Source organism: Mauremys mutica, chromosome 2 (genome assembly GCF_020497125.1).
Source record: "Mauremys mutica isolate MM-2020 ecotype Southern chromosome 2, ASM2049712v1, whole genome shotgun sequence".
In the NCBI taxonomy this organism is placed as follows: domain Eukaryota; kingdom Metazoa; phylum Chordata; order Testudines; family Geoemydidae; genus Mauremys; species Mauremys mutica.
In genome coordinates this window covers 249070301-249092817 of record NC_059073.1, presented here as the reverse complement: position 1 = coordinate 249092817, position 22517 = coordinate 249070301, and the positions used below count along the sequence as shown (strand labels likewise).

Sequence of the window (22517 nt, the reverse complement as noted above, 5' to 3'; positions counted from 1 at the left end):
ACAGAGAAAGAGGGCAGGAGAGCAGGAGGGGGAGGGCTGGATTGCAAAACATTGCACTCCGTTAACAGGAGTTACACCACGCAGCTCTCCCCGCGGAGTTTGCCACCCAACCTTTCCCAGTCGCATCCCCAGCAGAGAAAATAAAGTCAGAAGAATCAGGAGTTCCAAATGTTTACAGAGTGTTTTAATTTAACAAAAGGAAGAAACTATTTCAAGGGGAATTTCGTGGTCCTTTTCCAGACTGTGCTCTGTGAACCAGCTCACTCTTGCTGCAACACTGTTATATGAGTCTATATGCCTGTCTTAACCGCCCCCGCTTTCCTCCACCAGCCTTGTCATTTGGTACCACCATGAATCTGGCACACAAAAAAGGCCGGACATTTCCTTAGCAAATCTGCTTCCTCTCAAACGATGTGTGTTCTAAATATGTCTGGCTTCTTCCTTGTGGAGAAAGTTTTCAGCACACACATCCTCTTCCCCAGAGCAGGCAGCCCTGCTCACTTCCGCGCCTTGTTCTGCATTACGCCGGTGCTACTGCGCCTAGGTGTCGAACTCTGTGTTAATACCAGATTAAATACACTGGGATTTAAATGGATTAATCAATGATACCCGACCCCCCCCACCTCCTCCGTTACTGGCCGGCCAAGTTTACATAAAAGAGTTGATACCTATTTATACAGAAAAGGAGCGAACTGAAGGTTTGAATGGAGAGAAGGGGGGGGCGTAAATCGTTGTGCGTTATTTTACCCATGTGTGCAGTGCCTAGTGTGAACGTCCTCTCGGTCAGGGTGGAAGGGTGGGGGTCAGACTGCTGGGTTTCATCCGTTTAGGAAGCTTATGCTGCTTATTTAAACCCCAGGAGTCGCTGGTGTGAGCAGCTGGCTGGGGCACTCTGGGGAAGGTGCATGAGGGAGTTTATTGGAGAGGAAGTTGCCACTTCAGAGAATCGGGTCAATTTCGCCCGGGACAACAGTAAGTCATGTCCTCCGGGGGCGGAGGGGGGAGGGAGGGAGGGAGAGCTCTTTCGGGAACCGCTGGGTCCCAGCATCTCCTCCCAGAGGGTAACTCGCTCCCCTTTTTACAACTAGAAAATGCCGGCGATCAATATAGAGGATCTGAGCGAAAAGGATAAACTGAAAATGGAAGTTGAGCAGCTCCGGAAAGAAGTGAAGTTGGAAAGACAACCGGTGAGTTCCCGCAGGCTGTCCCCTCCCCAGCCCGCTGAGAGCCTGCGGCTGAAATAGCCCCATCGCCCCGGGGAGGCAGGTTGGAGCTGAAGTCAGGCTGGGGCGTGAACAAGATCTTTAGCTCTGGAGTCTCCGCGGTTGGGAGGGGGGCTTTGGAAGTTACTCTGCTTCTTTTCAGCCTTAGGTTAACAACAATGCCTAAAATAACCTCTCAATGGTGAGCACCGCAGTGCCTCTCGCAGCGCGGAGAAGGGTTTTCACGCCCCACTGAAGCGCTGACCCTCCTTATGGGAGTGAAATGAGACATGCAGATAGATGCCTGCGCGGTGAAATGAGCTGGTTAATTTCGCCTCCTATCAATGGCTCACTGATGGGAGAAAAGGCGCAGAAGCGCGATCTCAGACTAGGGAAAGGATTTCGAACCCCCACAAGATCTCCCATGTCCCTTCTTGCAAAAGGTGGAGATGGGGATTGAAGAGATGAAACAGACATTGATGTCTTTGTGTGTTTTTTAAATATAGGTAACACTCAGTAACTTTTAATGGATTTTAGATTTGTTTCTCGCTCCCCACGTAGTTTAGTTTCTGGTGACTGTACCTGCTACCCTCCGTCACAGAAATCGGAGCTAAAAACTTCTGAAAACTACAGGAAGGAGGATCCAGACTTACGGGGGTTAAATGCCTGAGAAATGTCCCTATAATTGTACGGGAAAAAAAAGAGGAAAACACATTAACAAGTTAATCATAGGGTGTTAGCGCTAAATTCGGTATTCTCTGCTGCTAGAACCCAAGAGCTCAGCGAGACTGGGTGTGGTGCAGTTGGCACAGGGCAGCTGAACTGCTCTCTAAAGAGGAAATAAAAACAAGGGACCATTCAGACTTTTGAACTGTGGGATAAAATATCCACTGTGTGCTGAACATTGGAATATGTGACCACAACCATGGGATTTCCGCCCCCCCCCCCCGAATTTGACTGGAAATAGACATTTTGGAGATGTTCTAGAACACAAAATGGTTTTGCTGGATTCTAGAAACCAAGTCCTATAATTCAAAACAGCCTTGTTAGTTAAAACAAAACTGTATAAGCCAGTGGTTCTCAAACTCTGCTCTTCAGAATTCTTTCTGGTGCTTTGCAGGGCTACCAGGCCAGATACAGAATGGTCTCAGAGCCTGGGAGGAATTCCCCAAAGTCTCTCCCTATTGTGAAGTGGTCCACAGAAGGACAACAAAGAACAGTTGTTGTAGAACTGTGGCCCATAATGACCGATTCAAAAGTCAAAGGTGTTTTGTTGTTGTTTCTGGTGATTCACCTTGTGAAGTAGTGTGCAGTCAACAAGCACATTTTCTGTAGATGAACATTTTTGATCCATAGATTTCGCATCTGCTACTGTTCCCATTGGAGTCATTGACAAAACTTCTGTTTACTTCAGTGGGAGCAGGATGGGGCCCTGAATTTAATCCCTGATCCTGTATCTACTGAAGCAGCTGTATAACTTTACTCACATGACGTCAATGGGACTATCCATCTGAATAAAGTTACCGATGCTTAGCCAGAAACAAAATATTGAGGTCAGAGGTGTATTTTAGCCCATGAAATAGATGTCTGTGATTTTTATTAGATTGATTACAGTTATTTATATTACAAGAGAACCAAGATGCTCCAATAGGATCCAGAGTCCCTTGCAATGTGTATAAATGCATAAGAACATCTGATTCTTGCCTCAGAAACATTGAAGTGACTAAAAAGCACTCCATAGGATGCACATAATCTAATGTGTTTAAAAAGAAAGGACATTATTGTAAATAAGCTGAGAGTCTGAGAAATTTAGGAGAAGGCATTGTCGGGAATCTCCATAATGCCAACAGAGAGAGTGTCCCTCACCTTTATGGATGTACCCTGTTAGGTTGCATTGTAATACTTTCTAGTGTTTTATTTCCTGTCAGTTATGTTTCCCATTATCCATATGTATAAATCACCATTTGACATGAGATTTTTGTCCACATACAGAGCCAAATCCCCTATTCCTCTCATGGACAAAAGCAAATATGCCTATCAAAGTCTCCCTGACTTCAACTGAATGCAAAAAAACCCTCGTCATCATTTTGACATGATGTAGTGAGGAAATTTCCTTTAAAATAATCTTCACTGGTGAATAAAAATATACAGATTCAAACTCAAGAGAAATTTTTCTCATAAGCAAAAAGGATCCGCCTCCTCAAGATCCAAACAAAATAAGCCCCCAATCCTGCATACACTTTCACACATGCTTTACCCAACTGAAATCAATGGTTCCTCTCATGGTAGTAAAGCTAAGTATGTGCATAAGAGTTTGCAGGATGGGATTCAAGTTATTAACCATAGGCCCTATGTTTCTCCCTACTGTGACTTGGTCATAGGTTATGGGTAATTAGATCTTATTTGATACACTTAATGGCCAATGGCAAACTTTGGGTTCTTTCTTATGGCCTAAGATTTAACTTTTCATAATCCATTAGCAGGGGTGCTGGAACAATTTGTATAGTGGGCGTGCTGAGAGCCAGTGAACCAAACTGTAAACCCTGTATATGATGGAAACCACTTTAAGCCAGAGATGCGGCACCCCCAGCATCTCTACTTCCAGCACCTATGTCCATTAGAATCTCTCTATTGTAAGTGGGCCCAGATGTATTGATTCTGTTGTCATGACTATTCTACTTCTATTATATATAAGTTCTTATACCACATTCATCACCATAGTAGCTGAACATCATCCTGTAGTGACTATGCACCTATCATTTGTTGCTTGTTTCCTCATCCTCTTTCCTTTGGGGGAGAGAAGCATGTGCTATGGAGTTTCTTATTTTGGTAGGTTTTATTTTGTTTGTTTGAGCAAAACACAGTAAATGAGGCAGAGGAAGTGCCCAAATCCACTAAAAATGGGAAGATTAGCCAGCGTGTCAAGTTTTCTCCTTACCAGAAACAAAAGAAGCCACTTCCTAACTGTGCCTCTGCAGAGCTCTCTTGGAAATGGGAGAGGAATGCTAGGAAGAAGCAACTCTATTCAGAATGCAGTCCTCAAACATTCCATATATCTAAGGTATCAGGGACAAGTTGTTGCTTCTGTAGGTGAAGCCATGTTGCTCCAGGGAAGAGGCAATCAGGCAGAATGAGGGATGTATAAACAAAAGGGATCTCCAGAATCTGTGGGATTTGCCCACAGGGTCTGGAGACTGAATCCCTGGCCTTTTCTGTAGGGTTTCAAATCGTTCTTCCTTGGGAGAGCACAGAGCATAGACATTTCTCTAGGATAGGGGCTCTCAACCTTTTTCTTTCTGAGGCCTTCTCTTTCCCCCCTCCCACCACTATAAAAATTCTATAGCCCATCTGTACCACAGTAACTGGTTTTCTGCTGCATATAAAAGTCAGGGCCTGCATTAGGGTGTAGCAAGCAGGGCAATTGATTAGGATTAATGATTAGGGGTATGGAACGGCTTCCATATGAGGAGAGATTAATAATACTGCCGCTTTTCAGCTTGGAAAAGAGATGACTAAGGGAGAACATGATTGAGGTCTATAAAATCATGACTGATGTGGAGAAAGTAAATAAGGAAGTGTTATTTACTCCTTCTCCTAACACAAGAACTAGGGGGTCACCAAATGAAATTAATGGGCAGCAGGTTTAAAACAAACAAAAGGAATTGTTTCTTCACACAACACACAGTCAACCTATGGAACTCTTTGCCAGAGGATGTTGTGAAGGCCAAGACTATAACAGGGTTCAAAAAAGAATTAGATACATTCATGGAGAATAGGTTCATCAATGGCTATTAGCCAGGATGGACAGGGATGGTGTCCCTAGCCTCTGTTTGTCAGAAACTAGGAATGGGCAACAGGGCATGGATTACTTGATGATTACCTGTCCTGTTCATTCCCTCTGGGGCACGTAGCATTGGCCACTGTCGGAAGACAGGATACTGGGCTAGATGGAACTTTGATCTGACCCAGTAGGGCCCGGCCATTCTTATGTTATGCCACAGGGGCCCTGCAAAGCTACATCACTCAGGTTTCAGCTTCAGCCCCAGGTGACGGGGCTTGGGGCTCAGGGACCTGGGCTTCAGCCCAATGCAGTGGGTTTTTGGCTTTCTGCCCTGGGCCCCAGCCCCTACTTTGCAGACCCCCTGAAGCCTGTTTGAGGGCCCCCTGGTTGAGAACCACTGCTCTAGTTTTCCCCCTTCTGTAGCTCTCTAAATTGGAAGGGAGACTATAGTCCCATATTAGTAGATGTTACTTTGCTATGAATTTGTCACAAAATATCACACAGAATATTACAGTAGATGCTCATGAGTAGGAACATACAGTGCTCTTTTGTTATGTTGCTCCTAAGCAGCTGTTGCTGTTATGGGGAGTGTTGACAATTCAGTGGGGAAAGCATTCCCAGGGGAAATATTGCTCGTAACGGGAGGTTGCTCTTACAAAGTGTTACTGCAAAGAAAGTCTTCTGGAAGACCACTGTATGCTTGAAAAGACAATGACAATGTTATACTAACTGCTGTTTATAATAACCCTTTGTACCTGATAAGTGAAATGTGCTTCCTTGCTGAATTTTTTTCTTCCATTCAACATGCTTGTTATTGTAGGACTACACCTTGACTGTTGGCTTTTGTTATAATAGAAAAAAGGCTACTGAATCATTTGTTTGGAAAAATGTGTAATGTTACATTGACTTTGGGTTCAAATTCTACTGATTCTGCAGCAGATGCATATGAATACCATTGAAATCAATGTGAGTTTTGTGTGATTCTAATTTAATTACATTACACCTCTACCCCTATATAATGCGACCCGATATAACACAAATTCGGATATAACGCGGTAAAGCAGTACTCCGGGGGGGCAGGGCTACGCACTCTGGCGAATCAAAGCAAGTTCAATATAATGCAGTTTCACCTATAACGCGGTAATATTTTTTGGATCCCGAGGACAGCGTTATATCGGAGTAGAGGTGTATTAGGTTTTAGTTTTTTATTTTTAAATCAGTGGAGGATTTTTATGTGCAGTAACTGCAGGACTAGGTTGTGTATCATCCCTATTATGATATATATTTTCACACAAAAATGTATGTGGATGTGTGATGCAACATTAAATATCCTGGGCACACTTTTTAGCTGTTGCTTGCAGATTTTTAAAAAAATATATCTTAGCCAACAGTTTCAAAGGTGACTATTGATTTTCAAGTGCAACTTGAGATACTTTTAAAAGCCTGATTTTCAGGAGAATGCTCAGTATTTTCTGAAAAGGAGGCTCCTAAAAGGTGTCTCAAGTTGGACACCAAAGTATTGATGCATCCAGAATTACTAGTCACTTTTGAAAAATATGACCTTTACTTCTTTTGCCAATAAATATGAAACAGATGCTTGGGAGGGGAACAAACAGCTCACCAAATAAACCATTTATTGACTGGTTCAGAATAAACAAAATACATTTTACAAAACCGTGGTGGGAATAAAAAGAAAAGAAATGACTTTTAACATACCTTCAGTTTTAATAATGTTAGAGATTATTATAACACAAGTATTTGTTTTTGTTTTAAATTTAGGGCCTGATTTTGGAGGTGCCCAGTGATCACATGTGGAACACTGGCAGCATCAGGTCCTTTTTCATATAATATAAATATAAGAAAGAGAAAAAGAATGTTATGAAGTGAACATTGTCTTTTTATTCTAATAGGAAATGTGTTTGTTATGTATAAAGCAGAACTTTATTTCTTTTTATTTAAGGTGTCCAAATGTTCTGAAGATATAAAGAACTACATTGAAGAAAGATCTGGAGAGGATCCTTTGGTCAAGGGTATTCCTGAAGACAGGAATCCCTTTAAAGAGAAAGGAGGCTGTGTCATTGCATGAAGGAAAAATCTCCTGCAATTGGAACATACATTATTGTACCTTTAGTGGATAACTAGTTTGTCCTCAGTTCCACGGGTCCTTGTTGAACGAGCACTACAATGGATTAAAAACAACAACCTTGAATGAGAATCTTGTTTATCTCTTTATCATTTTATATGATCTAATTATATCTCACTACTTGATGATACTTTGTCTTCTAAATATTGTTCCCCCCGAGGGGACAGATACTTGCTTAACGTACTAGTGGGCATTTGAGTGTAGCGTCTGTTTAGCATGTTGTTTCTGGACTCTTGCATTTACTAGCTCGTTTAAATAAAAACTCTCGCTTGTACCAATGCTTTAGTGTTCCTTTAGAAAAAGATATGCAAAAAATGTGGCAACGAAAATGCAAACGTTTGGCATGATGCGTGTGGCACACCCTGAACCACCCAGCCCCTAGAGCAAGAACTACTTCGGGGCCACGTGAAGGCGGGACAATTGGATAGTTTAACATTGAACTAACCTGGAAACAGGAAGAGAACAATCGTTCACCCCCAAATTAAATCGAATGGAGCAGCAGGCTGCGACCTCTTCAGCCAGGCGGCCGGGGTGGGCGCTGTTTGCAGCGCCTTTCCCAGCAGTGCAAACTTCCCGGGACCAGCGTGTAACCCCGCAGCCGCCAGTGTTTGCTAAAGGCTGCAGCCCGCGAGCTACGGGTCACTGGCTGGACGCCTGTGGCGGCACCGAATGCGCCTCGCGCGCTAAGCCGGGCGAGGAACGCGCCGAGCAGGTGCAGCGCAGGTGACTCCAGGCCAGTGGTTTCCCCAGGAATTGAAATTAGGGGGGGTGTTCGAATTTACAGGGGGGGGTGTCAGGACTAATGAGATATGTAAAAGAGATATGAATAAAGTAAATGTTTTGTTAGGATTATGCAAATTTAACATAAGAATAATGCAAGTTACACCAAAACACATAACAGGTCTAGATTTCTAAAAAATATATACATTTAAAAAAAAGTATTTAATTTAAATTGACTTTTGAAAAGTAAGCCATCGTAGGGTAAGAGGGAAGATCCTCTCATGGATCAGTAACTGGTTAAAAGATGGGAAACAAAGGGTAGGAATAAATTATCAGTTTTCAGAATGGAGAGAGATAAATAGTGGTATCCCTGAGGGGTCGGTACTGGGACCAGTGCTGTTCAACATATTCATAAATGATCTGGAAAAATGGGTAAACAGTGAGGTGGCAAAATTTGCAGATGATACAAAACTATTCAAGATAGGAAGTCCCAGGCAGACTGCGAAGAATTACAAAGGCCTGGTCTACACTAGGACTTTAATTCAAATTTAGCAGCGTTAATTCGAATTAACCGCGCACCCGTCCACACCAGGAAGCCATTTAATTCGACCTAGAGGGCTCTTTAGTTCGAATTCGGTACTCCACCCCGACGAGGGGAGTAGCGCTAAATTCGACATGGCTATGTTGAATTAGGCTAGGTGTGGATGCAAATCGAACTTAGTAGCTCCGGGAGCTATCCCACACTGCACCACTCTGTTGACGCTCTGGACAGAAGTCCGAGCTTGGATGCTCTGACCAGCCACACAGGAAAAGTCCCGGGAAAATTTGAATTCCTTTTCCTGTCTGGACAGTTAGAATCTCATTTCGTGGTTGGACATCGGGGCGAGCTCAGCAGCACCGGCAGCGATGCAGAGCTCTCCAGCAGAGGAGTTCATGTAATCTCTGAATAGAAAGAGGGACCCAGCATAGACTGACCGGGAAGTCTTGGATCTGATCGGTGTGTGGGGCGAGGAGTCTGTGCTTTCGGAGCTGCGCTCCAAAAAACGGAATGCAAAGACCTACGAGAAGGTCTCCAAAGCCATGAGAGACAGAGGATACAGCCGGGATGCAACGCAGCGCCACGTGAAAATCAAGGACCCCAGACAAGGCTACCAAAAAATCAAAGCGGCAAACGGACGCTACGGAGCCTGCCACCACTGCCCCACCAGTGACCGTGGACTCTGACGATGGGACAGTGTCGACGGCCAGTTCCTCGGCGATGTTCGCGGACGGGGAAGATGAGGAAGGGTTTGTGGAGGACGAGGCAGGCGACAGCGCTTACAACGCTGGTTTCCCTGACAGCCAGGATCTCTTCATCACTCTCACGGAGAGCCCCTACGAACCCTCCCCGGCCGTTAACCCGGACCCTGAATCAGGGGAAGGATCAGTCGGTAAGTGCTTTAAACATGTAAACTTTTATTCTTAATATAACAGGAATCTGAAGTATGTGAAAAGGAGGTCTCTATATATATGGGGATAGAACAGAAATCCTCCTGGGAGATCTCCACGAAGCTCTCCTAGAGGTAATCGAAAAGCCTCCTCAGGAGGTTCCTGGGGAGAGCTGCCTTATTGGGTGCTCCGTAGTAGCACACCTTTCCGTGCCAGGCTTTCATGAGGTACTCAGGGAGCATTGCCTCCCCGAGCACGGCTGCATAGGGCCCTGGTTTGTGCTGGCTTTCACGCAGCATGCGCTCTCTATCTCCTTCAGTGACCCTCCTCAGGGCGATCTCGCTCGGCGACTCCTGCATCTAATTAGGAAAATTACCGTAATGTTACGCCCAGTCCAAAGTATTTTAAAAAAATCTCCGGACAGACGGCGTAGCAGAGAGTCAGCACGCTGCTGCGTGACAAGCGTAACGGGAAGCCAAAGAATCAAATGGACGCTCATGGAGGGAAGGAGGGGGGGGAGGGCTAAGGACGCAAGCTATCCCACAGTTCCCGCTGTGTCCGAAAATCATTTGCATTCTTGGCTGAGCTCCAAATGCTTCTAGGGTCAAACACAGGGTCCGCGGTGGTTCAGGGCATAGCTCGTCAATGTACAGCCACCCCCCACCCCCAGAAGGAAAAGGGAAAGAAATCATCTCTTGACTCTTGTAAATGTCACCCTATGTGTACTGAATGATGCTGGTAGACGCGATGCTGCGGCACGCTACGGTAGCATCCTCGCCCCCCCTCCCCCGCCTCATGGGTGACTGATGGTGCAATACGACTGGTACCCGTCCTCATCATCAGCCTTGCGGTAGATGATGTAGTGCAATAGGACTGCTACCTGTCCTCATCATCAGCCCATAGGTAGACGGCCTGCTAACCGGCTTCATCATAGCAACAGGGGGCTGAGCTCCATCAGCCCCCGCCCTTCATGTGTAAAGAAAAGATTCTGTAATGCCTGGACTATCATAGCAGCTGGAGGCTGCCTTACCCTCATTCCATTTCCCTAACAAGTCACTGTTTCTTATTCCTGCATTCCTTATTACTTCAGCATACAAATGGGGGGACACTACAACGGTAGCCCAGGAAGGCTGGAGGAGGAGGGAAGCAACAGGTAGGGTTGTTGCAGGGGCACCCCCTGTGAATGGCACGCAGCTCGTCATTCCTGTGGGATCTGACACAGAGCGGCTGTGCTCTGTAGTTCTCTGATACACTAAAACCCTAGTACAGTTGCCCCATATTCTAGGCGGGACTGTTTCTATTTTTAGATACCATAAAGGAGGGATTGACTCGGGGCGTCATTCCCAGTTTTGTCTTTTGCGCCCCCGGCCGATCTTAGCCAGGGGCACTTATGACAGCAGCAGAAGGTGTAGTGCAATAGGACAGCTACCCGTCATCACCTTGCCAATTTACATTGGCGTGGTAGATGGCGCAGTATGGCTGATAACCATCTCTGCTGTCATGCAAAAGCAAATGAATGCTGCTGTGTAGCGCTGCTGAATCGCCTCTGTCCGCGGCATCTAGTACACATACGGTGACAGTGACAAAAGGCAAAACAGGCTCCATGGTTGCCACGCTATGGCGTATGCCAGGGCAATCCAGGGAAAACGGGCTCGAAATGATTGTCTGGCATTGCTTTCCCGGAGGAAGGAATGACTGACTACATTTACCCAGAACCACCCGCGACAATGAAATTTGCACCATCAGGCACTGGGATCTCAACCCAGAAGTGCAAGGGTCGGGGGACACTGCGATGGGGTAGAACAGGGGCAGAGTTTATGCTTTCCGGATTGCCTGCTGCAGGAGTGCGGACGAGATAGGTGCTGTGCATGGTGTTGTTCACAGACACAGACTAGACTGTGTTCATTGTTCGCAAAAATGTATCTTTGCAAGGAATTCACTCCCTCTTTCCCATCACACAGCTTCGACTGTCTCCAGACCTGCCACAGCATCCCCCTCACAGAGGCTGGCAAAGATTAGGCGGCGAAAGAGAAAGACACGGGACGAGACGATCGCTGAAGTTATGGGGTGCTCCCGAGCCAAGCCGGACCAGCAGAGCCAGTGGAGGGAGACCCTCTCTCAGCAGCAGCGCTCACACAGCGAACGGGAGGAGAGGTGGCGTGAGGAAGACAAGCAGGCGACTCAAACGCTGCTTGGACTAATGAGGGAGCAAACGGACACGCTCCAGCGCCTTGTGGATGTTCTGCAGGACCGCAGCCAGGAGGACAGAGCCCCCCCGCAGTGTATCTGCAACCGCCCTCCCCCGCCACAAAGTCCCATACCTCCCGTCACCCAAAGTAACCAGAAGGAGTGGCGCCAGGGGCCGTGAAAACTGTCACTGCATCCCAGCAGAGTGCTCAAGTACCCAAAAGCTCTCATACCCTAATTTTTGAGAATAACCTTCCCTTCCTGACTCACCGTAGCCCCAATCCCAGTTTCATCCCCTGACTGTCTGGTTAATTATTAAAAATACTTTGCTGTTAATTACTGTTTCCCTCATGCTTTTTTACACAATGCTGCATTTGAAGGGGTGGGTGGGTGGGTGAGGGGGTAGGGTATTGCATAGGACAGTCACCTTTAGCAGGGTACAGAGACGGGGGCAGGATCAGCAGCAGGTCACACACACAGTGCAGTCAGTAGGCACCCTGGTCGGTATGGGAGGTGGTTTGCAGGTTCTGTGTGGGTGGGGGGGGTACGTGACTTTGTAGCGGGGGAGGGGGGTTACAGATCTCATGCAACAGTCCCTGTCCTGGACCACAGAGCCACGCAGCAGAGGAATCTGTATCCGTCCTCCCCCGCCGCAAGGCCACATAGCCCCCGCACACAGAGTCCCAAAAAGGAGGGATGGCAGGCTCCGTTGAAACAACCAGTCCGGCACTGCGGACCGCTCTGGGAGCAGGAGCCTGTCATTCCTCGAGTTTAGAGGCGGTCTTTACATCACCGCACACCCTACCCAGCACAGTCTGCGTCCCAGTTTCAACCCTTTAACGCAAAGTCATCAATAAAGAAACCTTTGTAAAGTCACAGTGGACCATCTGTTTTATTTTTAAACGTGTGTTGGAAGTGGGGGAAGCGGGGTGGACGGGGTATGTAACTGCAGATGCTAGTCAGCAGTAACTTGGTAAAGAAACTGAACAGTCACAGGTCACGCTGCTCGCTGGTACTTGAAGAGTTCCTTGTCGCTGTGCAAGGCGCCTGCACAGAGCTTCACGAGCCAGGGCATTAGCGGGTAGGCTGGGTCCCCGACGATCACTATAGGCAGCTGCACATTCCCAAGAGTTATTTTGTGGTCCGGGAAGAAACTACCTTCCTGCAGGCGTCTAAACAGATGAGAGTTCCTGAAAACACGCGCGTCATGAACCTTGTCCGGCCACCCGACGTTGATGTTGGTAAAACGTCCCCCATGGTCCACCAGTGCTCGCAGCACCATTGAAAAGTAGCCCGATTTCTCAGCAGCTGACTGTGGAAGAGGTGGACGATAAAGTGTGAGGAGTTGACAACGGCCATAACGGCCGTGGGCTCCGTGCTCGCAGTGCTGTGGCGCCCGCGCTGTCACTGAGCAGAAAAGTGCACGAACAGATTGCCCGCAGGCGCTTTCGGGGAGGGAGGGAGGGCGATGATTGACGGTTCAATGATGACAGTTACCCCAAACCACCCTCGACACATTTTTCCCCCCAGCATGCATTGGGGGGAAATCCCAGAATTCCAATGGGCAGCGGGGAGTGCGGGAACTGTGGGATAGCTTCCCACAGTGCACCGCTTCCAAAGTCGACGCTGGCCCCGTTACTGTGGACTCACACAGTCGAACTAGTGTATTTAGTGTGGATACACAACTTCGACTTCATAAGGTCGATTCCACAAATTCGAATTAAGTTGATTCGAAATAGTCTTGTAGTGTAGACATACCCAAAGGGATCTCATAAAACTGGGTGACTGGGCAACAAAAATGGCAGATGAAATTTAATGTTGATAAATGCAAAGTAATGTACATTGGAAAACAATCTCAACTATACATACAAAATGAAGGAGTCTGAATTAGCTGTTAACACTCAAGAAAGATCTTGCAGTCATTGTGGATAGTTCTCTGAAAACATCCACTCAGTGTGCAGCGGCAGTCAGTGATTCCCAACATTCTGTTTGCTTCTTTAAAAAGAACAGGAGCACTTGTGGCACCTTAGAGACTAACAAATTTATTTGAGCATAAGCTTTCGTGGGCTACAGTCCACTTCAACGGATGTAGCCCACAAAAGCTTATGTTCTTTTTGCAATACAGACTAACACGGCTGCTCCTCTGAAACCTTTGCTTTTTTAAGAAAGGGATAGATAATAAGACAGAAAATATCATATTGCCTCTATATAAATCCATGGCACATGTACACCTTGAATACTGTGTGCAGATCTGGTTACCCTATCCCAAAAAAGACATACTGGAAATGCAAAAAGTACAGAGATGGGCAACTAAAATGATTAGGGGTATGAAACAGGAGAAGAAATTAAAATGACTGGGAATTTTCAGCTTAGAAAAGAGACAACTAAGGCCTGGTCTACACTAGGACTTTAAATCGAATTTAGCAGCATTAATTCGAATTAACCGCTCAACCGTCCACACCACAAAGCCGATTAATTCGACCTAGAGGGCTCTTTAGTTCGAATTCGGTACTCCACCCCGACGAGGGGAGTAGCGCTAAATTCGACATGGCTATCTCGAATTAGGCTATGTGTGGATGCAAATCGAACTTAGTAGCTCCGGGAGCTATTCCACAGTGCACCACTCTGTTGACGTTCTGGACAGCAGTCCAAGCTTGGATTCTCTGACCAGCCACACAGGAAACGACCCGGGAAAATTTGAATTTCTTTTCCTGTCTGGGCACTTTGAATCTGATGTCCTGGTTGGACATCGGGGCGAGCTCAGCAGCACCTTCAACGATGCAGAGCTCTCCAGCAGAGGAGTCCATGCAATCCCAGAATAGAAAGAGGTCCCCAGCATGGACAGACCAGGAAGTCCTGGATCTGATCGCTGTGTGGGGCGAGGAGTCTGTGCTTTCGGAGCTGCGCTCCAACAAACGGAATGCAAAGACCTACGAGAAGGTCTCCAAAGCCATGGCACTCAGAGGATACAGCCGGGATACAACGCAGTGCCGCGTGAAAATCAAGGACCTGAGACAAGGTTACCAAAAAGTCAGAGCGGCAAACGGACGCTCCGGAGCCCAGCCCCTTACATGCCGCTTCTACGAGGCACTGCATGTCATTCTAGGTGGGTCTGCCACCACTGCCCCACCAGTGACCGTGGACTCTGAGGATGGGATAGTGTCGACGGGCAGTTCCTCGGCGATGTTCGCCGATGGGGAAGATGAGGAAGGGTTTGTGGAGGACGACGCAGGTGACAGCGCTTACAATACCGCTTTCCCCGACAGCCAGGATCTCTTCATCACCCTCACAGAGATCCCCTACCAACCCTCCCCGGCCGTTAACCCGGACTCAGAATCAGGGGAAGGATCAGTCGGTAAGTGCTATAAACATGGAAACATTTATTTTTTAAAAAACAGGAATAAAAACTATATAAAAACTATATAAAATCTTTTCCATATAAAACTATATAAAAAGAAGGTCCACACATATAGGGATGGAACAGAAATCCTCTTGGGACACTTCCACGAAGCTCTCATACAGGAGCTCGAAAAGCCTCCGCAGGAGGTTCCTGGGGAGAGGTGCCTTATTTGGTGCTCCGTGGAAGCACACTCTTCCGTGCCAGGCCATCCTAACGTACAGCGGAATCATTGCCTCGACCAGCATGGCAGCATACGGTCCTGGTCTGTGCAGGGATTCTAGCAGCATCCTCTCTCTCTCTCTCCGAGTGACCCGCCTCAGGGTAATCTCGTTCGGCGACTGCTGCATCTAATTAGGGCAACTAGTGTACTGTTACTATTGTGAATGCTTGACTTTTACTTTGCATAGCAATGACCTTCGTTTAAGAGCCACGTGTTGGAGGCCACAGAGGAAAAGCATACAGTGATCTTTCCCAGGCACAGCCGCGAGGGGCTGGAACAGGGTCAGACTTTATGCTTTCCAGATTGCCTTCAGCGGGAGGGCACAGCTATCCATTAACTGTTAAGCAGCCTATAGTGTAGGGCTTACCAGGCCTGGCTGCTACACGGATTCAGCTGTACCGCCCCGCTTGTCCGATCTCCTGTGCAAGACCGCAGCCAAGCGTATTCCGAAATCTCGAACTTGTCCTGAGAGCTCGTGAGACTAGGTGCCCTGTATGGTCTTGTTCACAGAAACTGAGTAGACTGTGTTCAGTGTTCGCAAACATGTATCTTTTCAAGGAAATCACTTCCTTTTTCCCATCACACAGCTGCGGCTCTTTCACAAACTGCCCCGGCTTCCCCCTCACAGAGGCTGGCGCAGATTAGGCGGCGAAAGAAAAAGACTAGGGACGACATGTTCTCGGAACTGATGGCCTGCTCCAGAGCCGAGGCGGCCAAACAGAGACAGTGGAGGGAGACCCTATGTCAGCACCAGCGCTCACACAGCGAACGGGAGGACAGGTGGCGGCAGGAAGACCAGCAGGCGACTCAAACGCCGCTTGGGCTAATGAGGGAGCAAACGGACATGCTCCGGCGCCTTGTAGATGTTCTGCAGGACCGCAGGCAGGAGGAGAGAGCCCCCCTGCACTGTATCTGCAACCGCCATCCCCCGCCACAAAGTCCTGTCCCCCCCTCACCCAAAATAACAAGAAGGAGGGATGCTAGGGGCCGTGAAAACTGTCACTGCACCCCAGCAGAGCGCTCATGTACCACACAGCTCTCATGCCATAAATTTTGAGAAGTGCTTCCCTTCCTGGATCACCCAGTCCAAAATCCAAGTTTCATCCCCCCCACTGTGTAGTTGAGTATTAAAAGTAGTTTGTTGTTATTCACTGTTTCTGTCACGTTTTTCTTGTCAGAAGACTTTGTGTGAAGGGGGGGGAGGGGTTTTTTAATTGCATAGGACAGCCTCCATTACCAGGGTACAGACTTGGGGGCAGGATCAACAGCAGGACACACACAGACTGCAGTCACTAGGCACCAGGGTCAGTCTGTGAGGTGTATGCTGTCCCGGGTCAGTCTGTGAGGTGTATGCTGCCCCAGGGTCCTAGCGCCTGCCATCCACAAATGGCAAGGCAGGCTGCCCTTACCATGCCCTTCCACCATAGCCACGAGCCTCTCCGATGCCCTGAGCCCCAGCAAGAGCCCTCATCCACGGACACATACTCACCCTTCCCACACGCCCCTCACCCCTTCCTACGCCCCAACCCCCAGCCCAGAGCCTGCATCCAAACTCCGTCCCAAAGACGGCACCCCTCACCCCTTCCTGCAAACCCACCCCTTCCTGCAAACCCACCCCTTCCTGCACACCCACCTGCAACCGTCCTCCCCCCAGAGACCGCTGTAGGAGCAGGAGCCTGTCATTCCTCTACTGTAGAAGCGGTCTGTACATCAGTGCACACCGTACCCACCACAGTCTGCATCCATGTTTCAACCCTAGAACAGGAATTCATAATTAAAGAAAACTTTGTTAATAATCAGTGTTCCATTAAATTTATTTTAAAACGTGTGTTGGAAGGGGGGAAACCTGGAGAACGGGGTATGTAACCGCAGATCGAAGTCAACAGTCACTGAAACAGGCTCAGGTTCAGCTTCTCTGTAAATCAAGTGGACAGTCATAGGTTACCCTGCTCTCCGAGGAACCTATCTTTCAAAGCCTCCCGGATGCACAGCGCTTCCCGCTGGGATCTTCTATCGGCACGGCTGTCTGGCTGAGCGTAATCAGCAGCCAGGCGATTTGCCTCAACCTCCCATCCCGCCATAAAGGTCTCCCCCTTGCTCTCACAGAGATTGTGGAGCACACAGCAAGCAGCAATAACAACGGGGATATTTTTTTCGCTGAGGTCCGAGCGAGTCAGTAAGCTCCGCCATCTCCCCTTGAGACGTCCGAAAGCACACTCCACCACCATTCTGCACTTGCTCAGCCGGTAGTTGAAGAGCTCCTTCTCACTGTCCAAGGCGCCTGTATAGGGCTTCATGAGCCAGGGCATTAGCGGGTAGGCTGGGTCCCCGAGGATCACTGTAGGCATCTGCACATCCCCAACCGTTACTTTGTGGTCCGGGAAGAAACTACCTGCCTGGAGGCGTTTAAACAGACCAGAGTTCCTGAACACACGCGCGTCATGAACCTTGCCCGGCCACCCGACGTAGATGTTGGTAAAACGTCCCCTATGGTCCACCAGTGCTTGCAGCACCATAGAAAAGTAGCCCTTTCGGTTAATGTAATGGCTGGCCTGGTGGGCTGGTCCCAGGATAGGGATGTGAGTGCCATCTATAGCCCCACCGCAGTTTGGGAATCCCATCGTGGCGAAGCCATCTCTGACGACCTGGACGTTTCCTAGAGTCACTACCTTTGAGAGCAGTTGCTCAACGATTGCGTGGGCTACTTCAATCACAGCAAGCCCTATGGTAGATTTGCCCACGCCAAAGTGGTTCGCTACTGACCGGTAGCTGTCTGGCGTTGCAAGTTTCCAGAGGGCTATGGCCACTCGCTTCTGCACACTCAGGGCTGCTCACATCCGGGTGTCCTGGCGCTTCAGGGCAGGGGACAGCAAGTCACAGAGTTCAAGGAAAGTGCCCTTACGCATCCTGAAGTTTCGCAGCCACTGTGATTCATCCCAGACCTGCAGCACTATGCGGTCCCACCAGTCCGTGCTTGTTTCCCGGGCCCAGAATCGCCGTTCCACACCATGAACTTGACCCATTGCCACCATGATCTCCACTGCGCGGCGTACCCTGCTTTGTGAGAGGTCTGCGCCACTCTGTGACTTCCTGTCCTCACCGCGCTGACGGAGCCTCCTCGCCTGATTTCTCAGCAGCTGACTGTGGAAGAGGTGGACGATAAGGTGCGAGGAGTTGACAACGGCCATAAGTGCAGCGATGATCGCAGCGGGCTCCATGCTCGCAGTGCTGTGGCGTCTGAGCTGTAACCGACCAGAGAAGGGCGCGAACAGATTTCCCGCCGGCGCTTTCAAGGAGAGAGGGCGGGAGTGACGGTTGAATGATGACAGTTACCCAAAACCACCCTCAACACATTTTTTCCCCCAGCAGGCATTGGGGGCTCTACCCAGCATTCCAATGGGCAGCGGGGACTGCGGGAACTGTGGGATAGCTTCCCACAGTGCACCGCTTCCAAAGTCGACGCTGGCCCCGTTACTGTGGACTCAGACAGTCGAATTAGTGTATTTAGTGTGGATACACAAATTCAACTTCATAAGGTCGATTCCACAAATTCGAGTTAAGTAGATTCGAAATAGTCTTGTAGTGTAGACGTACCCTAAGGGGGGATATGCTAAAGGTCTATAAAATCTTGACTGATGTGAAGAAAGTGAATAAAGTAAATGTTTTGTTAGGATAATCCAAATTTAACATAAGGAAAATGCAAGTTACACCAAAACACATAACAGATCTAGATTTCTAAAAAAAATAATAATTAAAAAAATGTATTTAATTTAAATTGACTTTTGAAAAGTAAGCCATCATTGGGTAAGAGGGAAGATCCTCTCATGGATCAGTAACTGGTTAAAAGATGGGAAACAAAGAGTAGGAATAAATTATCAGTTTTCAGAATGGAGAGAGATAAATAGTGGTATCCTTGAGGGGTCAGTACTGGGACCAGTCCTATTCAGATGATACAAAATTATTCAAGATAGTTAAGTCCCAGGCAGACTGCGAAGATCTACAAAGGGATCTCACAAAACTGGGTGACTGGGCAACAAAATGGCAAATTAAAGTCAATGCTGATAAATGCAAAGTAATGCACATTGGAAAGCAATCTCAACTATACAAACAAAATGATGGCATCTGAATTAGCTGTTAACACTCAAGGAAGAGATCTTGGAGTCATTGTGGATAGATCTCTGAAAACATCCACTCCATGTGCAGCAACAGTCACAAAAGCAAACAATGTTGGGAATCATTAAGAAAGGGATAGATAATAAGACAGAAAATATCATATTGCCTCTATATAAATCCATGGCACGTGCACACCTTGAATAGTGTGTGTAGATCTGGTCACACATCCTAAAATATATATATTGGAATTGGAAAAGGTACAGAGATGGGCAACTAAAATGATGAGGGGTATGAAACAGGAGGAGAGATTAAAGTGACTGGGAATTTTCAGCTTAGAAAAGAGCTGACTAATGGGGATATGATAGAGGTCGACAAAATCTTGACTGGTGTGAAGAAAGTGAATAAGGAAATTTTATTTAATCCTTCACATAACACAAGAACTAGCAGTCACCCAATGAAATTAATAGGCAGCAGATTTAAAAAAAACAAAAGGAAGTATTTCTTCACACAATATAAAGTCAACCCAGGGAACTCTTTGCCAGGGGATGCTGTGAAGACCAAAACTATAACAGGATTTTAAAAAGAACTAGATAAATTCCTGGAGAACAGGTCCATCTGTGGCTATTAGCCAGGATGAGAGGGATGCAACGCCATGCTCTGAGTGTCCCTAGCCTGTTTTCCAGAAGCTGGGAATGGGCAACAGGGGATGGATCACTTGATGATTCCCTGTTCTATTAATTCCCTCTGAAGCACCTGGCCTTGACCACTGTTGTACAGGGTACTGGGCTATATGGACCATGGGTCTGACCCAGTATGACCATTCTTATGTAAAAATTAATTATAATAAAAATGTTTAGTACAGAAACTCCCCAACATAATGACCTCTCAAGATAGCAACAATGTGAGATAACAACCTTGGCAAATACTGCATTTTAAAAATCTTGGCCTACTGGGAAACATATTTATATAAGTTTCCATTCCCAGTCACAAATCTAGCATTCTGGAGCAAAGTGACTAAAATATAGTCCAACAAACAAATGTTTATTTAACATGCCCCTCACTTTTCCCTCCACCGCACTCCACTCACCGGTGTTGTCCTTGGTCAGTGGAGACTCAGAGTTCAGAGGTGCTTTCACGTGAGTACACCTTCCAGGTGGGGGACAAAAAGGCACAGTTTGCTCTGGCCACGGCTGTTCGTTGTGCCATGGTTCACTTTACCACTCTGTTGCCAATGGCCCTGCACAGTCACCTTCTGCTGTCACCTACCACTGTGACCTCTGCGAGTTGGTCTCTTGAGGTTCCACCAGCTCTCAGTGATTTCAGCTGAGCTGTCAGTGCGGGAACCTTGCTGCTAGTGCAGTCTGGGCTGTCTCTTATACAAAAACACTGTACCCACAGGAACACTGTCCCCACAACAGGACTAAGCAGATTGTCAGTGATTTCAGCTGCAGTGGTCACTTAACAGAACAAAAGACTATCTATAGAGCCTAATCAGCTCTGTCTTTAAACAGTGGAGAGGGACAGGTCCCCACCCTCTCTCTTGATGCCTTAAAATCATCACAGACTAAGTACAGTTCTACTGCCCTTGACTCATACAATAAGAACAACATTTCATCCCCCCTTCCCTGACATTCAAGTGGTTTGTAACCCAACCCCAGCCAAAATCTATCACTTGGACAACACAGCTCTGTTTGCTGGATACCTAGGTAGATTAGGTGTGAATGTAAATATAATCTGGCCCTGAAGCCTTAGCCCCCAGCTCATCACTAGCTGTCAGGGAGAACTCATTTAGACTTTGCTTACAAATCATCATTGGAAATTATTAGGTTGGCCAACATCAACTAAATGAATGCACTGACATCATAAAAAACAGCTGTATAAGGAAGCAAGGAAGCTAGTCTATGTTCATACTTTTCAAATATATTATACTTTTTCAGATACACATATTTTATCAGCAAAGAATCCTGTGGCACCTTATAGACTAACAAACGTTTTGCAGCATGAGCTTTCGTGGGTGAATACCCGCTTCTTCGGATGCAAGTAGTGGAAATTTCCAGGGGCAGGTATATATATGCAAGCAAGAAGCAAGCTAGAGATAACAAGGTTAGTTCAATCAGGGAGGATGAGGCTGTGAATGGCTTGCCAACTACAGAACCAGTTTCTCCTCCCTTGGTTTTCACACCTCTACTGGTAGAACAGGGCCTCATCCTCCCTGATTGAACTAACCTCGTTATCTCTAGCTTGCTTCTTGCTTGCATATATATACCTGCCCCTGGAAATTTCCACTACTTTCATCCGAAGAAGTGGGTATTCACCCACGAAAGCTCATGCTGCAAAACGTCTGTTAGTCTATAAGGTGCCACAGGATTCTTTGCTGCTTTTACAGATCCAGATTAACACGGCTACCCCTCTGATACTTGACATATTTTACCATACACTGTATAAACTTTTAAAGTGTGTATTAATGTTTCAGTTTAAATTCAGATTTCCAAACAGTCACTAAATTGGTATGTAACTAGCTCACAAAACTTGGGGGGGGGTGTTGGGAAAATTCAGGGGGGGTGTAGGGAAATCACTGCTCCAGGCAGCGCCCTCGCCTCCCCCCAGGCTGCGGTCGGGGCTGCAGGCGCCGGGGGGGGAGGGGGGGGGAAGCGGCGCCGGGAGGCTGCTGCGCATGTGTTGGTCCCGCGCTGTCCCCGCCATGGCTCGGTGCTGGCCCGGCCTGCTGGCGCGCGGGGAGTGGGGCAGGTGGCGCTCCGGGCGGTCCGGCCCCGCTCGGCCCCAGCTGCGGGCGGGCAGCTCGAGCCGCGGCCCCGGAGCCGCCGAGGAAGGAGCCCACTTGCTCTACTCGCGGGAGCATAACGCCCTGAGGGCCTCGCTGCGCAAGGTACCAGCCTGCCCTGCGGCGCGGCTGGGGGGCGGGGACCCGCTTCGCTCAGCACCGAGGGAGCCTGGGCACGGTGCAGCCTGGGCTGGCTTTGCTCTGGCGGTGGCTGAGCGCAGGGCTCCTCCCCAGCTGCCCTCCCTCGGCCTGGGCCCTCCGTGAAGAGACCTGTGCGAGGCCCCAGTTGCTCTTCCGCACCCGCCGATTCAGCTGTGCCTGTGCGGTGCCCCTCGCTGCCGTGGCCCTGCCAGTATCTGCCAAGCACACCAGCCCGGGTGCTCAGCCGTGGTGCCGCCTGATGGCTAGAGGCAGTGCGGAGCCTCTGGCGGGGGCCCCTAGCCAAGGACTGGGAAGTCAGGAGGGACACGACTCTCTGAGCAGGATAATTAGGGGATTGATCCCAGCCCACTGACACCAGTCAGCTGGCACTAGCAAGGGG

At 48.0% G+C, this 22517-nt stretch overlaps 2 protein-coding genes across 3 annotated transcripts in view; both read left to right on the top strand.

Moving 5' to 3' along the window:
- Positions 1 to 581: 581 nt before the first annotated feature.
- On the top strand, positions 582 to 7400 carry LOC123364228 (guanine nucleotide-binding protein G(I)/G(S)/G(O) subunit gamma-11). Of its 2 annotated transcripts, XM_045006149.1 has the most exons (4): positions 582 to 698; positions 860 to 972; positions 1089 to 1187; positions 6944 to 7400. In XM_045006149.1, exons 3-4 carry the CDS (start codon positions 1092 to 1094, stop codon positions 7067 to 7069), a joined length of 222 nt encoding a protein of 73 aa, XP_044862084.1. In that variant the 5' UTR covers positions 582 to 698; positions 860 to 972; positions 1089 to 1091; the 3' UTR covers positions 7070 to 7400. The 2 variants fall into 2 exon arrangements, with proteins under 2 accessions (XP_044862084.1, XP_044862083.1); XM_045006148.1 differs by lacking the exon at positions 582 to 698 and having other exon boundaries at positions 777 to 972.
- A 14479-nt stretch (positions 7401 to 21879) lies between these two features.
- Positions 21880 to 22517, top strand: part of LOC123363804 (probable acyl-CoA dehydrogenase 6) — a 153468-nt gene continuing 152830 nt past the window's right edge. The window contains exon 1 of the mRNA XM_045005208.1: positions 21880 to 22081. Coding sequence (XP_044861143.1) covers positions 21896 to 22081 — 186 coding nt within the window. The 5' untranslated portion in view covers positions 21880 to 21895. The remainder of the gene's footprint in view (positions 22082 to 22517) is intronic.

What these genes read in the sequence shown, in the direction of transcription:
- LOC123364228 (XM_045006149.1), top strand. Translation starts at nt 1,092, where the DNA reads ATGCCGGCGATCAATATAGAGGATCTGAGCGAAAAGGATAAACTGAAA. An exon ending in TGAAGTTGGAAAGACAACCG is followed by an intron (nt 1,188 to 6,943) that starts GTGAGTTCCCGC and finishes TTTTTATTTAAG; the next exon opens with GTGTCCAAATGTTCTGAAGA.